At 36.2% G+C, this 20,965-nt stretch overlaps 1 protein-coding gene across 29 annotated transcripts in view; it reads right to left on the minus strand.

Moving 5' to 3' along the window:
• NRXN1 (neurexin 1) overlaps positions 1-20,965 on the minus strand; it is a 681,984-nt gene that overhangs the window by 451,766 nt on the left and 209,253 nt on the right. For 27 of the 29 annotated variants that reach the window (XM_064709393.1, XM_064709392.1, XM_064709389.1 and 24 more), the window contains one exon: positions 920-1,221. In XM_064709393.1, coding sequence (XP_064565463.1) covers positions 920-1,221 — 302 coding nt within the window. Of the gene's footprint in view, positions 1-919; positions 1,222-12,163; positions 12,265-20,965 lie in introns of those variants that run through there. The other 2 variants (XM_064709400.1, XM_064709397.1) reach the window with 2 other exon arrangements.

Here is a 20,965-nt window from a genome sequence, read left to right on the forward strand (position 1 = left end):
TACCACAATATAATTCTAGGTCCAATTCAGCTCATTACTACAAAGACATTACAAAGTAAAATCCTAATTGCTAAACCATTTTAAAAGAAAAGGGAAAGAAGAGGTTAGATGAATTAGTTAACAGCTCCAGAAGACAGAGCTGTTTTAATAAAGGGAAACGAAAGATTCCAATCAAGCTGCAACTGTTTAGAGAAACAACAAATATATTAATGATATTACTTAAGACAAACATTTAGGGCAGAAAAATATAGCACTTCACAAAGTTACATGATACTACCAATAAAATACTTTAGCACATTAGTATACATAACAGTTTTGAGCCACATACGTGCATATATTGTACACTTAGCACATACAGTATACACACATACATGGTATTGTCTTTACCCTCATTCCCCCCACCACAACCTCAAATTTGACTGTTGAACTGCAAATGCCCTAGCACACCACCAAGAGTAAGCATGCAATGTCCTAGATATTTTTTTACTGCTGCTCTCAGTTCAACGTGGCATGACATGCAGGATGCCTCCACACAGTGCATAGAGTTTATCTGATAGCAAATTTACTGCCCACTTTGAAAATAGGAAGAGATATTAAACATTTCTTTAAATTAAAGAGTTGCAATTCAGAAAGTTGTTGGCCTTGACTAACGCAAGGCTGCAAGGGCAGACAGTTGCACTGCAGAAACACTGGGTTATAGCTCAAGTCTTGAAAACCTCTCTCTAGTACTGTCTCAGACAGCTGCTCGCCCTACTACTTTCTAGATATGCCCCTGCTCAAGTGTGGCAGGAATATCCTTCCTTGTGCAAATAAAAAAACTAACCAAATGCCTGCTAAACATCCAATATGCAATTTTTTCAAATCATCAAGCATTTACTCATAACAAAGTCAGTTATTCTTGTATCCATTGTACTGTTACCTGACGCAGATTCCTGGTTACTTTCACATCATGCCAGGCATTGTCATTAAATTTCCCATTCACAGGTTCCACCAGCGCTTCAAAGGCCCCTGAGCCCAAATTAATGACCAAGGAGACAGCTCCATTTTTCAGTGCAAGATTGACATAATCGGCCGATTTTCCTGTGTGAAGCATTAGTCCGTTCCTCTGCAGCGTTTTAAAGGACAGAGTTATTTCATCACTGCTGCTCTGTATGGGGTTCTGAGATAAATCATAGCAGAAGTACTCTGATCCCTTGAATGTCGCAATATATTCTTCTTTCCCTGGCAAACAAAAGGAGAGAAACAAACAAATAAATCGTTGGCACTTAATTAAAGGCAGCTTGCAGGAATTATTTTTATTGCTAATTTAACAGTATTAGTGTAAGCACTGTATCAAAAAATAATTAATTTAAAACACTTAAAATCCATGAAGGAAGGAGATAAATGAGATTTACTGTGAACATACTTTTAAACTACTCTCAAACAGAATTTTTATGTATATGATTAATCTTGGAAAATAAACTGCACCAGCAATTGTATTAATGCTATTTAAGCAATCTGATCTGAATCACACCTAAATATATAACATTCAGGTATTCAGACCAAAGCATTATTCCAGTCAAAACAGATCTTTTCCCTCCCAACTTTCACTAAAATTATGACACCTCAGAAAGAATCAGTAACCTAGATACTTCCTGTAGCTGTGCCTAAGGTCTTGAATAAACTAAAGCTACAAAGCATTCATTTAGGAATCTGCCTTAAAGCTTTATATAGCACTGTGCCAGACAGCAAGTTAAAATGAATCAGTAAATTAACGTTTTTTTTTTTTTTCTGGGATGTACTTTTACTATCTAGTAGGTGCCATACCAGTTATTTTTCTCAGTTTATCCTGAAGGTGAAACAAATAGCTGAGCTTTCAATCTCAGAAAAGTATGACATATATGGAGATTACATTTCTCCTAAAATCTTATACACTAATGCATACACAGACCTTATTCTAGAGGTGTAAGGAGTTTAAAGCTATAAAAAAAGGCCAAAATTATCTGTTTAGAGGTATATGAAGTTAGAGCTATAAAAAGGCAACTTTTTTTTTCTGTTTTGTTGATAATAAATTAGTAAAATCCCAGTGAAAACCTGCAGGTTCTATGAAGTATAAGAATGAAGGTGTGAAAACCTAAGGATAGCAAATTTCATCCTTCTTGGGAATAAACATCTCCATGACAGAGCTGCACACAAGTGTGATACCATCACAACAAATCCAAAACAGATGCATAAATATATAGATTAAGGGAATAACAGTGTGATTTTAAGAGACCAGTGAATGACAGAACTTGCAAAAAACCAGTATGAGGGCACGGGTTTTTTGAGAGGTCTTTGGGTGTATTTTCTTCTATTGTAGCCTATACACTAACTTTGATCCTGGATATTCAAAATGCCTCTCCCTAGATAACAGAGAAAATTCAGAGACTACTGCAAAATAGATCAGACAAGATTGCATTTTGCTTTCACTTTGCTTTGCAATAAGAACATTGGAAGTTATTAGCCTATTTACTTGAAGTGCTTTCTCTCAGATTTGATGAAGAATTCCTGGTGGGTTTTTGTTTGGGTTTTTTGGTTGCCTTTTTTTTTTCCCTGGGAGTTTGTGGGGGGTTTATTTTGGCATTAGCCAAATCATACTACAGTACAATGTAAGAAACCCAAAATGACTGTGCATTAACTATGCTCTCTTTACAGCCCAAAGCAAGATTCAGCTGTATAGCAACACATTCTGGACCCTTACACATTTCAGTAGTGAACACTTTGCCTCATGCTGCATAAAGGATTCACAAACAATGCATTTTCTGGGGTTTCAATTCACTCAAAGCAGCAGCCTGCATCTCACCTAATAAATATTTAATAAAAGCATAAAACACTCAAGCACAAATTTATTTGCTATGTGTGCTTGCTGCACAGGCATATTAAAGCAGCATGAATACCTACAATGGAGAGATGATAAAACAGATGCAGCAACCTGGTATTTGTAATTTTGTCCCAGGTATTTAATGGCTGTACCACAAAAAAAATGGAAGACAGAAATGAATCAACATGAAAAATATTTATGTACACACATTACGCACTGCAAACTACTTCTGAGCATTCAGACATGAAAATGTATGGAACTTAAGTACATGCCAGGTTCTCTTAAAATAAATTATTCCTAAACAAGGACTTGAAAAAGCAAGCAGTTAATCCAAGAAAAAACTTGAGTAATTCTTCAAGCAATACCCCTGCAGAATTCACTGTTAATTTTTGAATCCTCTCTCATTGCTTATAGCCTCAAAATATAGTCCATGATACGCAATACCATGAAATTTAAAATTTTGAGCAAATTACTTGTATTTGCATGGTTTAATTACATAATTATTTGATTTATATCAAACTAGCATTCACTTGTTTAAAAACCAAATTTAACTTGAAAACGACAAAAACAAATAAAACTAAGCATAGCATTTTACTTCAGAGGAAACATTTTGGTGAAAAAACATGAACGCTGTGGATAAAGGCACAAACTGCATGCTTTTTCTATCAAACTATATTTTCTGCTCATCTGACAAACCAAAAATACCCATTATTTTCTATTTTTATGCTGTTTCCATGCCATCAATTCAATCATCTTCTATGTCAATATTCTAGTTTGGCCAAACTGCAAATATTACATAATTATTTGCAGCAGGGGCGAGAATACCAATAGAATACCTGCACATTTCTGCAGTCTGCAGAGTAATTAATTCCTCACAAAAAATTAAGCTTCCCTCTTATGATCACTTGGATGAAACCTTAGGCATATCTGCCCTCATTCTAGCACTGTGCTTAAGAAGCAATTTGCCACTGCCACTCCAAATCTGCCTTGCCATGCCCAGATCCAAAATGGGAAGAGAGGAGGTAAAACAGCCACAGGTTTGCCACAGGCCACCAAAGATTCAGGAAAACCAAGAGGAAATCAGGTTACAAATATTTTTTTTGTGCTTTGTCACTGAAAACAAGAATTTTTAGCATGCTGAGCAGAGGGCACATGAGTCAAAATGTTTCATCACAAGACAGAAAAGCCACTGAACAATATTGGTAATCAACACTGTATCCAGTTCTTAATATCAAAAAAGATGTGCTATTTTAGTCTTGATAGGAATGTATGTATTTAGAATGGACATTAAAAAATATCCATAAAACATTCAAATGTTTTAGATTAAAAAAAGCCCACTCAATCTGTTGCTACATTTCATACCACAAATTTTGTTGATCCTTTAAGCAAATTAAGAACAGGCTTCATTAAAAACCAGTTGTGTAAACTGCTGGCTGTTTGTTTATTTTTTCAAATTATCACTTAATGACACTTAGAGAAACCATTAAAAATGCATAGCAGTCATTCTAGCCAGTATGAAGTGTCACACTTCATTTAATGATTAAAATGTAATTACCTGCATAGAAAAGCACAAGATAATATGAACACCATAAAGGAGTTTAACATGGTTTTATTCTGAATTTTGAGTACTGTAAAATTTAGTGTATTATGGCAGTGAAAGTCCAGAATTACAGGAGATGTGAAAATATAGAATGGCAGAATTTTTTTGTGTCACAGAAAGGATTCAAACAAGAGAAGCATTCTATTAAAGCACCTGTTGCTGCAGGAAGGGTTTGTTTCTTTGCCCCAATGAAGTCAACAACAGTTTCAAGAGTATTCAATTCTTTGGAAGTTCATTGAACCCTTAGTCTGATAAAACACATGGAAGCAATACTTCCATGAGCCTGAGCAGATTTTACAGTCCTACCTAAGCACTATGCTAAGCTTTATAGCACATCCACCCATCCCACTGGCAGCATTACATCATAAACTAGGTCTGGCTGTATCCATAATAATTTGATCATGTTTCCATGCTTGATTTAAATCACATACATAGGACTAGATGCTTCGATCTTATTAGGTAGGAACAATAAAGGAACCATAGACAAGAGAAATAAAAGGGCAGCAAGAGTAAGTTAAATCTGTTTACTCATAGCTGCAATGTTCCTTTGCATAAGAAGAACCCAAAAGTTTATCACCTAAACCCTAACAACCTATGTGACAACACCTATGTTGTCACATGGGTTGTTGGGGTTTAGGTAATAAACTTTTATTTATTATACAACAAAGCCTGATAGAGTGCTGCCAATTTATCTGTCTGCCAAAATAATTACTGAGAAAATAAGCTGACACCACAGATACTCTACTTCTAAGAACCAAGTTACTTCTTCTACAATCTTCAAAACATTAAATGTGCTCTGAATAAATAAATTATGCCAAACCAGAGTCTAGTATGTTCCCAGATGTACTGTTCAGTGCTCCATTTCACAACAATTTTAAATTCAAACATTTATCGGCTACACCATCAACTTAAACTTATAAAGTCTTTCTGAAAAAGTAGTACAACTTCAGAAAACTACACTAAAACAGCACGTAGACGAAAGACCATTAACAAGAATGACTGAGACAATAAAACCAGGCAGCCTGAACTGCTACTTCTGTGCAAACTTTTCAGCAATAGCAGACTCATGGCTTGCTATTCCATACAAAAGGAATATTCTCCACCTGATGTGCACACTGTTGAACCTGGAAGGGTCTCAGGATGCATCATGCATCAGGTTTCTCAGCACACTGCTCTTTTAGGAAGTCAGCCTTTACCCTTCCAGTAATACAACACTTACTGGATCTTAAGACAAAAAATTAAAAATACTATAAAGTAGTTCTCAAAATGTTGTACTGAATTTGACTTTTTCCCCCAATCACATCATAAAGGATGACCAGGTTGCATCTAGAAATAAAACACAGGCACTCAAAGAGGGAACCAAAATAATTCAGTCTAATTAAAAAGATTAAGACTTAATTCCAACAAAAATGATGGAATTGTGATAAAGCCTAAGAAATTCATTCTGAGAGAATACAAAGGGTCTGCTTTATCAGTTGGGTTGAGTTAATTTTTACAAGTACTGCTGTTGTTCTGCACTAGCAGTTTTCAGTTACTATCTATTGTAAATAACTTTTTTTCACGAAACAATCTTCCATGCTTTCTTTCATTTCTCACAATCTTTTTCTTTTCCTTCCCAGAAATTATACTCCTTGCCCTCTAAACCAGTCTCCACAGAAGATTCCAAGAAAGCAATTTGGACAAAAAAAAAATCAGATTCATGATTCCAAATGCGCAGCTGGGAAATATCTACATGTTTATTTCCTATTTCTAATGCTCCCTTCCCTCTCCAGTAAGTACAGACTTTTGTGTCCCCTTCCCATCATGAGGAAATAATTTCATTATGAGGTAGTCATGACCAGCCCAACATGAGAAAAAAACTGGAGAAGTTAAGACCATAAGCAATTTATTCTGAAGGACTGAGGAATTATTTCTCAAGGGCTCCTTATTATTGTTTCAAATTATCCTTCTGCAAAAAAAATAAAACAAAAAAAAAAAAGGAAAAAGGAAAAGAAAAAGAAAAAAAAAGGCTGTAGAAATGTGTATTCATTGCACAGATTCAGTGATCTGGTGAACCAATCCACGCCTTTCTGTGGCAGAAAATGTTCCATGGTTTTTCTCAAAACCATGACAAAGAACAACTTTGGTTAGGTGTTTTAGGTGTTATAGCTGAATGCTTTGGACTGCCACAATCCCTGTTCCTGGAATGTACTATCAGAACATGATTTATCTCAAAAAACACACTGCACCTGTGATCCTGGGCACCAAAGCCTGCACTGCTGGTGTCCAACATAAAACCAGTATCCATTGCAGTAAAATGAGGTGCAAAGAAAATTCTACCTGCCAAGAAACATTTAAAAGCATAACTGATACAGATTCAGATATATCATGATGCAAAGAAACTTGAGAAAGTTTTCCAGCTCCTGCTTTGTTTCACACACAATCATTAAATCAGTGGCCAGTCACAAGAAGCATGAACCTCTGATCCCTTCTCACCATCTCAGACTAGAATAAAATTATGATAGTTGCTACTCATGATAAATGACTTGCAGGGAACACTAGATAAGTGATAAATTACTCCATTTTGCTAAACAGCCATTTAAATTCATAACTAAAATGGCTGCACCATGCAATTTCCTCACTAATTTTCATGTCCTTTTATTTAATCACACAGAGTAGGCACTTGAAAAGCACATTTGCAATTGGGGAGGGAGAGGAAAGCAAGCAGGAGTTTTTAGGAATGGTGCCATCTTAGTGTACATTAAATACTAAATTGCCAGAAGGTGAAAATAAGAGAACCTTTTTCTAATTAGCAGTTGCATCATTAATAAGCAGATTACAGTATCCTGCACTTAATAATGCAGTGATAATGTGTCAAAAAATTACTCAAAACCCCAAAGTTGGAAATTGTGACTTTAAAGGCATTCTTGCTAAATTAAGAAAAATCTGCAAAATTTCAAGTACTCTCACATCACTTCTACATTCACAAGAGAAACTACTATTACTCAACGTTATTGTTGCCTTAAAACTCATTTATGAATTTTGGTAAGAAGTTAGGAAACCAGAGCAGAAATATGACAACAGGCTCCAGTTTCTGCAGCAAGTTAAAAACCATGCTGGACAACTTTGGGCAACTTTCCAAAGGCCTTTTCCAGGCCTCAAGGTTCTTACTGATTTTAGACCTGAACTGTAAAATGCAGATTTCTAGCTTCCAATCAGAAACACAGATTTTCAGCACCAGATTGTTTACAGAACTGATAGAAAAACTGACATTATGATTTTAAAAAATAGTGGTGTTAATTTTACTCCTCATAAGTATATAACATGTAAATGCGAGTTTAAAATTAATATGCTTTGAGCAAAAGACTGAGCAAAAAACAAATGCAGAAATGCTTGCAAAAATTGAAAGCAGTTTCTGTTGCAGAAGAAAACCTATTTTCTGTAGCGTTTCTTGGATGAAGCAGTAGCATCTCACTCCTTGCTGAGCGTTCTCTAAATGAGCTGCATTTGTTTTTCATTGTCCTAAGTAAAAATGTGGAACAGGAGAAGAACAAAAAATTCTTTTTACTTTGTTGGGGTTATATTTAAACACAGGTTTTAAATGAAAGAACAAGGAAGGAAATAATCCCCAACTAACACATTTTATGTGTAGAAAGAGTTAATGAGTTAAATGATCTGATAAGGAGCAGTTTCAAAGCTAATAAGAAACTTCTGAGACATCAGCTGAATACCTCTCTTATGGCACCACACAGCACTAGAGGATTAGTGCAGCATGTCCTGGGGTTTAGATGCAATAAAAAACAACAAGCAATTTTCTAGTCCTAATTAACTCCTGTTAAAAGAAGCCCTTTGTAGCAATAAGCTTCCCAGAGATGCAGGGGGAATGCCACTGCAATGGTAATATGTACACGATGAGCCTCTGCCATAAAACCAGTTTTGCTCTTGTCTCAGAGGGGTGCTACAGCAATATGCAGCATTTGACACAGTAAAAACAGATCCAGCATGGTTTTGAAAAAGGTAAAACAAAACACCTTCCAGAGGGGACTGACAAAACCATCACTTAGTTTTTTATCTGTCTCTCCCTAAGATTGTATCGCTGAAGGATTATCTACATAAAAACATTTGGGAAAAGTTGGTTGGATCTCTATGTGAGCCTTAAAAACATGTTTGGAAGAAGCTATTTATAACTCTTGGTCTTCCTATAAGCATGGAAGTTCAATATGAAAACAGTTATTTTATTACATCTTCCAGTCTGTTGAGGATAGTCTCATTTAAGAAAGATTTTTCACATATAAAACAGAAAAATCTTTCCAAGTTACTGAGCACACGAAGAATACATTCTCTGAAAAGATCCTACAGCAAGTAAAGTGATCTGAGAAGCTGAAGAAATCTGCAGTTCAAAATAACAAGCAGAGAGATGTGCTAATGGCCTGTTGCTACACTAGAAATATTTGATCTAAACAAGCCATCTAATATCTCTTTGCAACCCTGCCTCTTCAAATGAAGTGAAAGGAATTACTATGTCAGCTACAAAGAGTAAAAGAACTCTTTTTTATTGATTAGTTCTGGATAGAGAAGAAGCTCAAAACTTTTCAAAGACAGGCAGAGCATTAGTTGAAAATTGTCTTTGAGCTTCATTATCTCAAAAATTGTCACATGGAAAATAACTGAGTCAAAACTATATTTTTTAACTTAAGGCTGCCTATGAGAAGTAGTATCAGGATAAATATGCCTTCTTGTGATACATTTGATATTGCTTTTGGCACACCAGCATTACCTTCCGACCATCTGTACATAGGTCAGGTGTTCAAATGAGCTATGGGATCAGAAATATCATTATTCAAAACTGAAGTAAGAGTTATAAGAAATTCAATATAGTGGTTTTAGAAACAGTTTTTTCTTCCAAAGAATGACAGATTTTTCATTTAGTGAGCTAAAGAATAGTGCCAATTTAAATTGGTTTGAATAAGTGGCGTTCAACTCTAATGTCTGATAAATCTCATTAAAAATTCAGATAACCTTCTTCCAAATTTATTAATGAGCATTACAATTATTGATGATATCTTACCTTTATGAATGTAACTGATGGAGAAAGCACTAAGGACAACAAACATGTAAGAGATCAGCACAGCACAGACCTTTAGTGGATTGGGTTAGGAACAGAAAACATTCTGCTCTGGAAAGAAGAACCGACTGTGTGTCCACAGTTAAAAAAATAAATGTGTATTTCAAAATGGAGGCAAATGGAAAAAAATATTAGTAACTATTTGTATAGCAGGGATTCTGGTCAAGGTCATGACAATAAGAGCAGCTGAACTACGTGTGCTTTACAGAGGAAAACACCCACAGGTATTTACACAGAACTGCCATCACCTGCATATGCATGGGAAGAAATATTCAAGGGCAAATTCAGAATCAGTAAATGACTATTTAAAAATTCCAATGAAACACTCAAAAGGACTTCCCATCACACAGAAAACCTTGATGGCTGAGATAGTGCTGTTACCATCTCCTGAGGCTGTCACATATCTTTCTAGAAATGTTTTGACTTTCAGGTTCTTTCCTTTTGTTTCAATGCTGCCCTCAACTCTCTATCTTAGGTTTTCTCCTTCAGAGACCTTTCTTATTGCACTGCAATTCCTGCTGAGAGGCAAAGACTGGCTAAGCTGTATGCTGGCCAGTGTTCTTACTAATCAGCAGTCACTGGAAATCCCCAATCACATCTGAAGATCATAATAAACCTAAATAATAAAAAATCCCTCTATTCATATTTTGTGTGCAGCAGTCAGATAGAAGAATATATAAAAGTAGGGTGTTAAGGATAGGCAAAAAGGCAAACTGAATTAAAACTAATTTAAGAAATTTTATTATGGAAAGGACAGTAAAGATTCATGAAATCTACCAAAGTATGACACATTATATTCTACACCAATGTATAGCAACTAATTTTTTGCATTTCTGGCATTATTGTTGGTTCTTTAATTAATACTCTCTTTCCAAGACAATAAAGAAAAAAAGCAAAACTACCATTATTTTTGTAGTGGCTTGACAGGATACAACTGTATTTCAAACCCCCTTCCACTCCAAATCAAAACTTAGGCCATAGTATTTCAGAGCATGGGAAACATTGAGGAAAAAGCACTGTCCACATAAGCAAGAGCCTCTCACTGAATATAACACCAGGGGTTTGTGTAAATAACAACCAGAGAGAGATTCAGATGATAATTTCATGCGGCAATCTCAAAATCTGATTTATATGACTGCAAAGACAATATGTAAGGTTTTTTTGCTAATAATCACAGATAGCTATCAATGCAACTTACATCAAGTTTTAAAGGACTAGTAGGACATAACAAGTTTTGAGAAAAAAGGGTTGCTGAAATAAGTCATTGCCACTACAAAGCCACTTCATAAAACAAACCCACTTACGGACATTGCAATTCTGTTGTATGGAAAAGCTTAAACACATAGCAAGACATCAATGAAATATTAAAGCTCTGAAATCCATTCCCCTGTACCTTTTTCCATGACTCTCTAAAGCTTACCCCCATAACACAATAAAGGAGGATACAATTCAAAGCAATTTGATGGATACCTTCGAGTGTTTTAAGTAACAGCTGCTAGTTTTTAAACAAGAGAATTATTGCTGTCACTTCACAGAATCACAGCATAGGTCAGGCTGGAAGGGACCACAGAGGGACATTTGGTCTGCTCTCCCTACTCAAGCAGGGTCATCCCACAGCACAAGGCACAAGATTGTGTCCAGATGGTTTTGGAATCTCTCCAGCAAGGGAGATTCCACACCTTCTCTGAGCAATCCATCCCAGCTCAGGTTTACCTGCACAGGGAAGTTCTTCCTCATGTTCAGGTGGAACCTCTTGTGCATCAGTTCATGCCCATTGCCTCTTGTCCTATTGAGCAGAGCCTGGTCCATCCTCTGAGACTTTGAGGTTCCCTCTCAGCCCTCTCTCCTTGGGGCTGAACAGCCTGAGCTCCCTCAGCCTTTCCTCATAAGAGAGGTTCTCAGACCCTTCATCATCTTTGTAGCCCTCCTCTGGACCTGCTCCAGGAGTTCCACATCTCTCTCATCCTGAGGATCCCAGAACTGGGCACAGCACTCCAGATTGGCCTCTCCAGGGCTGAGCAGAGGGTCAGGACCCCCTCCCTGCCCTGCTGGCACTGCAGTTCCTAATGCACCATTGGCCTTCTTGGCCACAAGGACACACTGCTGGCTCAGGGACAGCTTGTTGTCCACCAGGAACCCCAGGTCCTTCACCACAGCATCTCTTATTCTTCCTTTCAAGAAATACCAGGGCTTGGCTCCTGGCTCTCTAACATTCACTCTTAAACAGAGTTTAATAATGTTCTAACATACTTCCAGTAAGCTACAACAAAATAAGGCTTTCCATATTGACGCTTGATACCAGTTTTTATTTTCAATGAGACTTTCAAAAATTGATAAGCAGGTTTTAAGTCTGACCATAGCTTTCAAACTATTTGTGCACTGATTTCTTCTCAGCTATGAGCATATAAAAAGAGCTATGTCTAGATTTATATTTAAAGGACCATTTTAGGCATGTATTTTCAAAAATATAAAAGATTCATAACTCCCTCCAAGTCTTATTATCAAATCTGTGAAAATCCAAGAAAACTTCTGCAAGTAGAAAAATAATCTGTATTATATATACTTTACATTTAGTTTTTTTGAAGAACTCCATTTTCTTTCTCCATTAATTCAGTATTACCTCCTTATTTTTTCAGAAGTCATAAGTCTTTGAAACTACTTGATAAGGAGGCCTCCCTGCTGAGATTACCAATAGTCTTTTTATAGAAGCCTGCAGGAACACTGTAAAAGCAAAAAAAAGATTAGCAGAGTATAAAAATAATTGGACTCTAGTGCTGTATTGATATTTTAGAGGAAAGATTTGCCGTCATGACTAGGCCAAGATATCTGCTGGTAAATTCCACTGAAGACAGCACATTTGCACCACTGGTACTTTATGCTGTTTTTTATGCAATAAATATGCCTAACAAGGTGAGATACTTAGAGTGTCATAGATCATGTAACATATTTGCATCATTGCATGGATCTAACATAACAATTCCTTTCTCAGGTAATGGAAGAGGTAGAAAAACAGATGGAGATAGAAAAAGTGACACTGTCAGAGATACTGCCTCATTTTAGAAACATTAGATATTAAGAAGTAATTTCACCCCTCCAGGAACTTGTCTAAAATAACTGCTTAAAATACTTCAATATTTATTATTACTGCATAGGAGCTTAGAATTATTTACAGCCTTCTGCCCTACAGATATGAAATAGAAACAAATCTGTAATCATCCAAATAACACTTACAGAACAAAACATAACTGAAAAAAATAATTGAACATATCTTACAAAAGATAATCAAAAGAGAAAAGTTGTGACACACTACTGACAAGCACATTACATAAATTTCAGGTTTGGGTACTCTTCCTTTTTCAAGAATCTAATCTGCATTCAGGGTCTGAAGTTTCTCTATATTCAAGGCACTAAAGACTGTGCTGCTGGTACTCCACTAAGCCATTGACTGGAGAGGGCAGGGATAAAAGCAATGGAGCCTGTATGCCTCACCAAATGTTTCAGCAACTGACATCGATTTTCCACAAACTTCCATCTCCTAACCAATGAGGAAAAAAAATGCAAGACTGTGTCAACAACAGCAGGAACCACAGGCTGGTTCCTCCTGAGCAGGTTGAGCATGATTGCTGATCCCACACTAAGGCACACAGGAACCAGGAGCAGGGACTACAACCAGATTGACTATTCACACACAAATACTGAGGCATAGAACAAATCCTATGGAAACTTTCCATGTAATAAACCTCTTCTCTCCTCAGAGTAAAAAAAAAAAAAAAAAAAACCAAAAACCAAAAAACACCCCATAACAAAAAATCCCTCTACAATATAGAGTAAGTGAAAGTTTGCTTCAAATCATAACTTGAACACAGATGCTCCCACCAACAGCCCCCATTTTTTCTCTCCCACCTGTGCCTCACAGGTCTCCTGTAATTACCCATCAGCTGTTTGGATGCACAGCTCCAGAGGCTGGTGGGGCTTTGCATTTATTACATTAGGAAAATGCCCTTGTGCAGTAGCCACAGTGACAGAAGCAAGGCTTGTACTCTGACTTAGGCTATTAATTCAATCTTCTTCTACAACCCTACTGTTTTCTTTGTATTGCTGAATATAGTTTTGATTTTCTAAAGTCCCTCCTCATTTTATAGCACCCTGAGAAAGTAAGTAAAGCCCTTTATGCACAATAAACATGATATTTGATTCTGAACACATGCCATTACACTTCTAAAGCTATTTGATTACTACTCTGGATACTTTCAATTAATTAAAATTGAAGAGTTCTTGACAAAACACACTAGCATTCATCACAGAAACACCAGGTCAGTTATTATGTTCACAAAATAATTTAAACCTTTCTGAACTTTCAGGAGAGGGAATTACTGCCTCTGTCAAGAAATCATTCTGTAATTATATCTATTTCTCCCCAAGGCTTCTACACCTTATGGACTTCCCAAGGGTTTGGATTCAAAACTAATAGGAAGCTGTGTTTAAAGTACTTTAGAATCCTGTCCATCAGTTCCATTTCTGAGGTAACATCATATCACAGAACTCAGATGAAATGGTACAGATATAAATGGTTTAAAATTAAAGGTATGTGAATCATTAAGAATTCTCCTTAATTGTCATTAAATTAGAAATTTGCAGACTAGCAGTCCATTCTTTCTTAATTCACTTCTACCTGAGTTCATTTTCATTGGATTCCTAAACTGAAATTTAGAGGCAAAACACAATTTAACTGGAGGATCATTTGATTATTTTATTTTTCAAGGATTATTTGTTTGTACTTTTGTCTGGGGCTATGGAGACAACATCCACACTGAAGCATTTCCATCCCATAAGCAAAAGCAGGGCAGCATTCATCAGTCTGTTAGCCATGAAATTAGGAATGTTTGATGTATCCAAGGGCAGCTCCTCCAGCTCTTGTTTTTTCCCTACTCCCCCAATATTAAGTTAATAACCAACTTGCCATGCTGCCATACAAGAAACACAGACTCATTTAAGCAGCTTCAGGCTCCCCATTTTTATTTTCTATCCTCATCTTCCAAGTTTTTGTGTAAGCACTATGAAAAGCTGAGCAGCAGCCCGCCCTGGTTCCTCAGAACAAAAAAACACCAACAGAACTTTTCTTCACCCATCCTGTTGTGGGTCTTCTGTCAACTGAATGCCTAGCAAAGGAAATTAGTCATTAAATTACTAAATCCATTTCCCCCTATATTAGCAAAGAGCTGCTTCAGAATAAAGGGAAAATGCAGCTAAATATTCTATTAAAACTCAGGAATTTACCATGGATTTCCAATTTGGTTTCAAAAGAACCTGTATCTTGACCCATTTCTGGTGGTGCAATAATCACCATCCAGATATTTCTCCCTGGTTAGTTAGTAGCGTCAGGACAAGACAACTCAAGACTCATAAAATGACATTAAATCTTCCTCTCAATGCCATCAATTTTTCAAGCCTAGAATTATATTTGGAAAAGCACATTTTCCTTCTCTTTAACACTCATTTTGTAGAGTAACTTTCAGATGATCTACAACATCCTGTGCTTACTCACTGCAGCCCAGCAGTTGTTTTTTCCTACAGGCACAGCTGACCACAGACAATGATCTATGAACCAAGCAAACCCCAAAGCCTCAAGTGGGCAGATGCAGGATAATTCTGTGTTTTGGCTGTTATACACCCACAGCTTTCTGCCACTAATTGAGCTGTAACTTGTGTAGTGACCCAATTTCTGCTGTATCTTTTATTGTCAGAACAAAACCAATTATGAGCAGCTCCCAACAAAGTTAAATCTTTTTCACATTTTTCTTAAAACACCCTGCTCATTTCTGGTACACTTAAATTTAATTCAGTCTCTGTAGACCTCCCAGTGCCTTGAATGTACACAGATGAAGGGAGAAAGATTAAACATTTTCTTACTGTGACCTACAACAATGTGCTGAAACTTTAATTATTATGTTAATTCAGGCATTGGGCCCAGTGGATTTATTATATCCCAGAAGCTAATACAATCTATTCTGAAGTGAGATGTAGGCATTAGCTCCACCTAAGTATTTTGTGTACAAATATTTAGGCTGTGTAATAAAAAGCTACACACTAAAACTAATTTTAAAATCTAATCCTAATTTTGGGGATTTTTCCTCAAGTTGATGCCTAGCTCCTCAGAAAGTGTTGCTCCTTGTAGCAACAAAACCTTGTGTCTCAGCCAAACATTATCAACCCCAAATTCAAGGCTTTTGAAGCAAGACTGGCATTTATTAGATCAAAAAATTATTATTCTTGCTTAGACTATCATAATGGGATAACATTGGGGGAAAAAAGCCCAATCAAAAACTCTATTTTCCACATTGTATTAGTACAATAATACCCAATCCCAAAATAGTTAATTTGGAATAAAGCATGGCTTCTATAAGACAATATCAATCAAAAAAAATTAAGGTTTGACCCCCTCCCTAACAGACAATACACATGTTTCTGATCAGCAATCCCTCACATCAAACACGGTTTTGTATCATTCACCAAGGAAAAACACCTACTGGTTTCTTTTTTCAATTATCTCCCATCTCAGCCAATATTTTTTCTTATTTTCCATTAGCAACATGATTGACCAAAAATAAAACTCACATTTTAAACAGTTTCAAAGAGGAAAAGAAAGGAAAAGAGGAAACTTGATGGGGTGAACCTGCCAGACATTGGTAAAACCATTGGAAGTTTGCTGACTACACAAACTCTTTTCAATCAATGGAGCTGGAGGGAGCTCATAAAGTCTTATTTTTCCTTGATTTGCTACATCAGAGTATTTTCTATTATAGTATCACAAAAGCACCTGTGTTGTAATTAGAAGCAATCTGGCTTTCATCAAGAGAATATTAAAAAAATGTTTAATATAATAAAGGCAAGAAGGAATTAATGAAAGCTTTCAGGGTTTATACTACCAAGGCAGAGATTTCATCCTGTGCTGGTTTTTGATTACGCATTTTAATTGCTTACCAACATATTGCCTTGATAACCATCACAAAGATAATTCCAAATTTCCAGATGCAAATCTTTTTGTCCAAATAGCAAAAGAAAAGTTACAAAGGAATCATCCTATCAATATTTTCTCAAATTAATGTAAATAAAGATGCTTGATGTTAAAGACCATGAATAGCTCAAGTATATCTTTGTATTATTTTCAAGCAATTTGCCAACAAGCATAGCTGTTTCCTGCATTACATTAAACATTTTCCCACAGCAAGATTCAATATTCAAGGGATTCCTACACATTTCTACTTTACTCATATCTTACACTTACACTCATATCCTTCACTTGAAAATAAGAAACTTAATAAAGCACAGCTCTAGTACAAACTTCATTATGTTTTGGGGATTTTTTTCTTTAAATTCTCCAAGATCTGAGCTGGCTCACACTACAAAGATAACATTTGACCTTTAACCAATTATATGAATGCAATCAAATTCCCATTTGTAAATATGTATACATATATAGTATTCCCTGGTTATGAACTTTAAGTTTCATTAATTTTTCATTAAATTAGTTCCTTCCTATCCATTTCAGTAATTCTTTAGATACCTAAATAAAAAACAAACCACCAAAGTATTCTAAAAAAGGCGTTTTAAAATATACAAGCTCATTTGATAAACTATGTCCATTTTTTCTTCTTGCTCAAAAGCAAACACTACTTTTCTTGATAGTGAAAAAAGAATGTTTTTTTCCACAGCTACAGAAAGTTCAAAGTTACCATGGTAACAGAACAAAAAGTCACTAAGGGCTTGCTACTAAAGGCCTTTATAGTATATAAAAAGTACATTCAGTTTGTGGTATTGGAAAATCTTTTATAGTTATTTTAAATACACAGAACGAGCAAACTCAGTGGTGATTATTATGAAGAAGTGTTAAAAGTCTTGGTTATTTTTGCAGTAAGGTGCACCACTCAAAGGCTTGTTAATTAAAGGTCAACAACTCTAAATTGCATAAGAGAACACTGAAAAACCTGTTCTTGCATGAACCTTGCTGTACTAAATTTTCTCAGCTAAGTATTTTGTTGTCGGACAAAAAGATAATTTAAGCAAAGTATTCATTATACCTCAAAGGAAGCAATTCATTTCTTACCTGAGCCTGACAACTTAATGCAGCAAAGTTAGCAAAAAAAAGCAGCTAAGCCATGAGGTGTGAGAGAAAATACAGCCCTGCTTTCAGATTGTTGAGCACACCCCTATATATATATATACACACACAGGCATATAAAAGCCCCACATATTTCTAATTTTATCTTGTAAGGTGTGCTAGAGTATTTGTACGTTTCTATATTAAATATAACTGACTTAAAATAATTAATTGGATAATATTGGGCTCAGTTTTCAAAAAATCAGGCTCCAAACTTCCACTGGCCTTCCTAGGGATAGGAATTCCATCCTTCACATGGGGTTGTGTAAGCTCTTAACCATTCCCCATTGCTGATAAATTGTGTTATTCTACTCTGTTCAGGGCAGTTTTTGATTAATTGAGTACCTTGAAAGGAAGACAGGCTGAAATTTGGTCAGGCACTTAAAATTACTCTGAGATTTACCCAGACCATCAACCAGCAAAGAAGGCATGAACAATTTTATTCTGCCCTTTACTACACATGCCTTGATTCCTGTGTCTTTCTACTAGTTGTATAAATAGTTCTTATTCATTTTCTGAGGTCTCACTACAGTATGCCAAAGCCTGCAAAGTCATTCAGGAAATTTCAATTATAAACAAGTAATTGGCTGAGAGAACAAAACCCCACACGGGTGTGCTTGCCACTGATTTCTTTTAAAGAGTAAAATAATCACATGTTTTTACTCTACATCCTATCAATCACTGCACTTCACATACAGCCCTTGTAAATTTACACCTTGTGTTAGGGTGCACCCTAGAGCACTTCACTAATTAATTTAGGGCTGTATTGTAAGAGACATCTAGTATATTGTCACAAGCCTTTTTATTGAAGTTGCCCAGAGATGAAAGGATGTTTGGGTCAGCCTACACTTTTTAAAATCCATGCTATTTTTGATCCTAGTTTCAAGAGGGTTCAGACTTACACAGCAGTAGTGCCCAGTGTTTGCAGAATAGATTTATTACACCTAAACAAAAATTTCTGAAGTCTGCAGTTACTAACTCTGCGGCATGTTTTAAGTGTGCACATCAATGTAGACCTTAATTCAGAATATTAGAATGCATTTATTTTCCTGTTGAGCAGCAAGATGTGAAATACCAACTGTTAGGGCACTCCAATCATATGAAAGTTGCAGCAAAACCTTGCACATAGAGAGGTTTATATTTGAAGATTCAAGGTCAAAGATTTATCCTTTGTATTCCCCAAAATAATACTTTACTTACATTCAGGAACCATGTTAATTTAACTAGCATGTAATGATGAAGCCAACTGTTCTGGGCTGCATCAAAAAAGGCATGGCCAGCAGGTTGAGGGAGGTGTTTCTGTCCTTCTGCCCCCCTACTCTGCCCTGGTGAGTAGGTCACTCCATGTGGAGTGATCCAGCCAGCTCTCGATCCTCAGTACAAGGATGACCAGAGGGAGACCTTACAGTACATGAAGAGGGCTTATAAAAAAAACCAACAAAACAAAAAACCCAAAACAAAACCAAAAAAACTAAAGAGGAAGAGTGGTATTTTACACAAGCAGATAGCGGTAGGACAAGGAGAGTATGTTTAAACTAACGAAAATGATATTTAGATTAGATGTTAGGAAGAATTCTTTACTTACTGAGACACCATCACAGGCTACCCAGAGAAACTGTGGATACCCCATTCCCTGGAAGTGTTTCTGGCCAATCTGGATGAGGCTTGGAGCAACCTGGTCTAGTGGGTGGCATCCCAGCTCATTACAGAGGGGTTAGAACTTGACAAGTTTTGAGGTCCCTTCCAACCCAAACCATTCTATGATTCTAGGTTTTGGTATTTTATCAATCCCGAAATAGTGAACCCTCTGGAGATTTTAGGTTTTTCTTTTACACTATACCTAGTTATTATCAGAGCAGATGGGAACATACTGAGGGGGCAATTTGTGTGCCACAGCACATCTTGTGGTTCTATTTATTTAATAATCCAGACTTAGGACCCATCTGGACTACATGGAGCTCCATGTTAAAGCCCATGTCCTCAGTTTTATTTCTTTCTTACATGTTGTGAGGAAGGAGATGGAACATGTCTACTTCTCATCCAGCATGGAGTTAAAATAGGACTGAACCACCCATCTAAACCCAGTCACTGGCAAGTATTTCCAGTTCTCAATATTTAGACATCAAGATCAGAGCTTATTTTTACCATATTAGTCAAATGAAAACAATATTTTCTAATAATTTTCTACTGTCTTCCCCCGAAAAGATTCTGAGATATCCCACAAGTAGCAAAGGCACTAAACTTAAGAACTGAATTCAAACCCTGTAATTTATTCTCAGCACTTTGCATTTCACTTAGATTTGAAAATGACAAGCTGTTGGTCCAATTTTTGTCAACATGTTTTTAATTAGTTCTGAATTTATGACAATTAAAGCTCACTGTTGCTTTTAAAATGAAGTTACTGAATTTGCCTTAATTTGTTTTCATTGCTCAGCAATGTGTGCATTTTAATTCAACATGGAAATATTCCATCCTCTCTGCTTTCTGTAGGGAAGACACTACAGTCAACACGATCGTCTTTTTTTTTTCCCCCATGAAATTATTGACTAGAAAATAAACTGAAAACATCTTTTGGGAATGCTGGCCATGCTCCACATTTGACTGGCTCCATCTGTATCTCAGCTGACTCAAAGAACCCAAAGCATTCCAAATCTTTTTTGTGGGGGAAAAAAAGTGAGAGGAAAATGAAACACTGCACCATAACACAGATTTTGTATTTCTGTCTGCAGCTGTAGATTTGCTTTTAGGCAAATAATGCCTCATTTTCATTAATCTAGGGCCATATACATAACAAGACATGTGAAAGATGTACTTCACTTAAAAGCTGAGACACTACACAAAAATTAATTGCCATTTAAACATTTTTTTGGGGGACAATGAAAAAGAGGGTTTAAGTATGACTGGCATTCTAATGAAGAAATAATTTTGGCAAGTTCTTAGAGCCTTAATAGTAAAAGACAAAATTCTATATATTAGAAGAGCAAGTTTTAATCTCATATGCCTCAACCTCATTTCTCCTCCCTTGCTTTCATTTTTCATCAGGAAAGTAATTTTCTCTTCACAGGTCCTCTGTGAATTCATATTGTTCATGCACCATTTCTTTTGTGAATGGCTGTACACTGATCTATACTTATATGAGTATCTGCAGACTACATGTCTCGGTCAGAAATTGCAGCAGAATCTTCCAAAAAAGTGCTTAAAAAAATCTGAAGCAACAGAAGCTGAAATTATTAACCCAGCAAGTGGAAGTCTAATAACAGAAGT

The sequence above is a fragment of the Zonotrichia leucophrys genome, chromosome 3 (genome assembly GCF_028769735.1).
Source record: "Zonotrichia leucophrys gambelii isolate GWCS_2022_RI chromosome 3, RI_Zleu_2.0, whole genome shotgun sequence".
Taxonomy (NCBI): Eukaryota; Metazoa; Chordata; class Aves; order Passeriformes; family Passerellidae; genus Zonotrichia; species Zonotrichia leucophrys.